At 44.2% G+C, this 3,849-nt stretch overlaps 1 protein-coding gene across 1 annotated transcript; it reads left to right on the top strand.

The window, feature by feature from the left end:
- The first annotated feature begins 1,610 nt into the window (after positions 1 to 1,610).
- On the top strand, positions 1,611 to 3,446 carry LOC120935715 (zinc finger BED domain-containing protein 5-like). The gene has a single exon (XM_040347774.1). The coding sequence runs from the start codon at positions 1,611 to 1,613 to the stop codon at positions 3,444 to 3,446; it is 1,836 nt and encodes a 611-aa protein (XP_040203708.1).
- The last annotated feature ends 403 nt before the right edge of the window (positions 3,447 to 3,849 follow it).

Below are 3,849 nucleotides of genomic sequence, written 5' to 3'. Positions count from 1 at the left end.
ATCAGGATGTCCCTTAACATAAAACTTGTCCATTAAAGTGTCCCTTAACATAAAATGTGCCCATCAGTATGACCCTTATTTTATGTTAAGGGGCACGCTGATGGGCACATTTTATGTTAAGGGGGACTCTGATGGGGACATCTGATGTAAGGAGGCACTCTGATGGGAATGCCTGATGTAAATGAGCACTGTGATGGGGACCCCTGATGTAAAGGGGCGCTGTGATGGGGACCCCTGATATAAAGTGACTGTGATGGGGACCTCTGATATAAAGTGACTGTGATGGGGACCCCTGATATAAAGTGACTGTGATGGGGACCTCTGATTTAATGGAGTGCTGTGATATGGACACCTGATGTAAATGAGCTCTGTGATGGGGACCCCTGATGTAAATGAGCACTGTGATGGGGACCCCTGATTTAAAGGAGCGCTGTGATAGGGACACCTGATGTAAAGGGGTGCTGTGATGGGGACACCTGATGTAAAGGGGTGCTGTGATGGGGACACCTGATGTAAAGGGGTGCTGTGATGGGGACACCTGATGTAAAGGGGTGCTGCTATGGGGACACCTGATGTAAAGGGGTGCTGTGATGGGGACACCTGATGTAAAGGGGTGCTGTGATGGGGACACCTGATGTAAAGGGGTGCTGTGATAGGGACACCTGATGTAAAGGGGTGCTGTGATAGGGACACCTGATGTAAAGGGGTGCTGTGATAGGGACACCTGATGTAAAGGGGTGCTGTGATAGGGACACCTGATGAAAAGGGGTGCTGTGATAGGGACACCTGATGAAAAGGGGCGCTGTGATGGGGAAAAATGGGGACTTGAGATTCGGACCTCGGCCCAAAGAAAATTTTAGTGACCGGACCTCCTTGAATTTTAATTCAAGACCCCTGCAATAGATGATCGCGGCGCTCTGTTTGTATGTCTGTCTGACCACCCTCTGTGACCTATCTCTATATCTCTGCACTGTTTGCGTCATTGTGATGTGGTGCCACAGGGTCAACTTGCATTATGTGCCAACATTTTCATATCTTCACTGTAACAATGCACAATCTCTTTATGGGTTCAAGAGGTATTTATTAAATGGAATGTTCAGAATGCACCTCCACTCGAATACAGATACCTGGTACTAGCTGTGCTTATTTAATATAAATCCACACGTGGCCTTACATAAAACAGAAGAGTAACATATACAGTGAAGTTATTCAAAAGAACAAATATGACATTATACTTCAAACCATCCTGAACAGCTAAAAGACAACATCTGATTGGTTGCTTTGATGTTTAAGCTTTACACTGCTCTGTGAATAATATACAGTACAGTATCTCACAAAAGTGAGTACACCCCTCACATTTTTGCATATTCTATTATATCTTTTCATGTGACAACACTGAAGAAATGACACTTTGCTACAATGTAAAGTTATTTTACTGGTCACTGATGAATTATTTTACTGGTCACTGATGAATAAGAAATTTCTTATTTACATGATTGTGGGACTTAAACTTTCATATCCTCTTTTGTTGTAGCGCTCTATCCTGATTGGCCAAACCCGCCCGTGTGACTCTTTTAGACACAAAGTGTAGTAGACCCTCAAGTGACATAATGGAGAAATTTTTAACAGGCATGAGAAGACAGGCGGAGAGAGAAGGAGAGAAGGAGACAGAAAGTCTCCCGAAGGCTAAGACAAGGAAATATGACGAGGCGTATGTAGCGCTTGGCTTCACTGTGACTACGGTGGGAGGCGAGGAAAGACCGGTGTGCTTACTATGTCTAAAAATGTTGGCAGCGGACAGCATGAAGCCAAATAAATTACGTCGTCACTTAAAGACATTACACCCCAATCACGCTAATAAGCCGCTTGAGTTTTTTCAGCGAAAACGTGTCGAATATTGCAAACAATCATCCCGCTTTCTGACTGCTACTTCAGTAAACCAGCGAGCATTGTTGGCATCATATAAGGTGGCGTACCAAATTGCTCAGTGCAAAAAACCCCACACCATAGCAGAAGAGCTGATACTACCTGCAGCATTAGACATGGTCTCTGTCATGCTGGATGACGCAAGTGCTGCAAAAATAAAAAGTATCCCTCTGTCAAATGACACCGTTGCTAGACGTATAAATGACATTGCTGACGATCTCAACGAACAGCTGGTAGATAAACTCAAGGATAAACGTTTTGCCTTACAATTTGATGAAGCAACTGACAGCAACAAAGACTGTTTGTTTATCGCTTATGTACGTTTTGAAATGGCAAATTCCCTGTGTGAGGATCTACTTTTTTGTAAATATGTCAGAGACAGAGCCACGGCTGAAGAGCTATTCAAAATGCTAGACTGCTTCCTGACTGAGAATGGGCTAAAGTGGGAGAATTGCGTGGGTGTTTGCAGTGATGGTGCACAGACCATGGCAGGGATGAGAAAAGGACTTCGGACACTCATCAAGAAGGTCTCACCTAATGCTGAGTGGACACACTGTATTTTACATAGAGAAGCACTGGCATCAAGGCACCTTTCCTCTGAATTAAATGAGGTTATGACTGACATTATAGGAGTAGTCAATTTAATAAAGACCAGACCACTAAAAACAAGAGTTTTCTCTGCTATCTGTGAGGAAATGGGAGCTGAACATCAAGCTTTGCTGTTTCACAGTGAAGCAAGGTGGCTGTCACGAGGAAAAGTGTTGTCCCGAGTTTTTGAGCTCAGAGAGGAGATAAGAATGTTTTTGGATCAGGAGCACAAGTATGACGTTGCAAGAAAGTTCAGTGATGTGAACTTTCTGATGAAACTTGCTTACCTGAGTGATATATTTGGAAAGCTTAATGAACTAAATCTACAGCTTCAGGGGAAAAATCAACACCTCCCTCAGGCCACAGACAAGATCAACTCTTTTACTCGAAAGCTTGCAATGTGGGGCAGGCGACTTGATGAAGGAAGTACCGTGTCATTTGAGAACTTGCAGGAATTTGTTGACACTACTGACTATGATGCCACCTCAGTGATTCCATATTTTAAGCAGCATATTTCATCACTGATAGGATTCTTTACAAAGTACTTCCCTGAAAACAGTTCCCAGTATGACTGGGTGAGAGATCCTTTTAATGCACCAGCTCCTACTGGTTTCAGTCTTGCAGAGGAGGAGCAGTTCATAGAAATCACATCTGACTCCATATTGAGACTAAGTTTCACATCCCAGACACTGAGTGAATTCTGGCTGAGTGTGGAGAAGCAATATCCACTCTTAGGACAAAGAGCTGTGCACATTCTTCTTCCATTTGCAACTTCTTACTTGTGTGAGATTGGCTTCTCTGCTGTTGCTGCTCTGAAAAGCAAATACAGGTCTCGGCTACACATTGAGAAGGAGCTGAGAGTTGCTGTGTCCTGCCTCAAACCCCGCTTCGAAAAGCTATGTATTGCAAAACGTGCTCATTGTAGCCATTAATCCAGACATCACATGTGACCCATTCCTCGTTTCCCTTCTTCCCTGGTTCCTCCATTGCATAAGGATCTACTACTCGAGGGCCTGTTCTATATGTTTTATCTTGTGGGGGGGGCGTCCCTCCTGATGGGAAGCGCCCAGGTGGTGAGGGTAGGGTGGTTCATTATGGAAGTGGTTTATATTGTGCCTTGTTTATGTTGCTCACCATTCACCCTGCTGTGCCTCCGGATGTGGGCGTGCCCCTGGGGAGGGGGGCTTACCACTAGGTTCAGTTTGATTGCCCGAGACGAGATCCCGATTGATGTGCAATGTGATTTCTATAATTTCAGTAGCTTACCTAATGGGCCATGTTGGCCGAATGTATATGTGTCTGTCTGTCTTGTGCAAATTTTTTTCTGAAAAATAA

This window comes from Rana temporaria, chromosome 4, assembly GCF_905171775.1.
Source record: "Rana temporaria chromosome 4, aRanTem1.1, whole genome shotgun sequence".
Lineage (NCBI taxonomy): Eukaryota > Metazoa > Chordata > Amphibia > Anura > Ranidae > Rana > Rana temporaria.
Note: the sequence above shows the minus strand (reverse complement) of the source record. Positions and strands in the feature narration are given on the sequence as shown.

Coding starts and splice junctions, on each gene's coding strand:
- LOC120935715 (XM_040347774.1), top strand. CDS start 1,611: ATGGAGAAATTTTTAACAGGCATGAGAAGACAGGCGGAGAGAGAAGGA.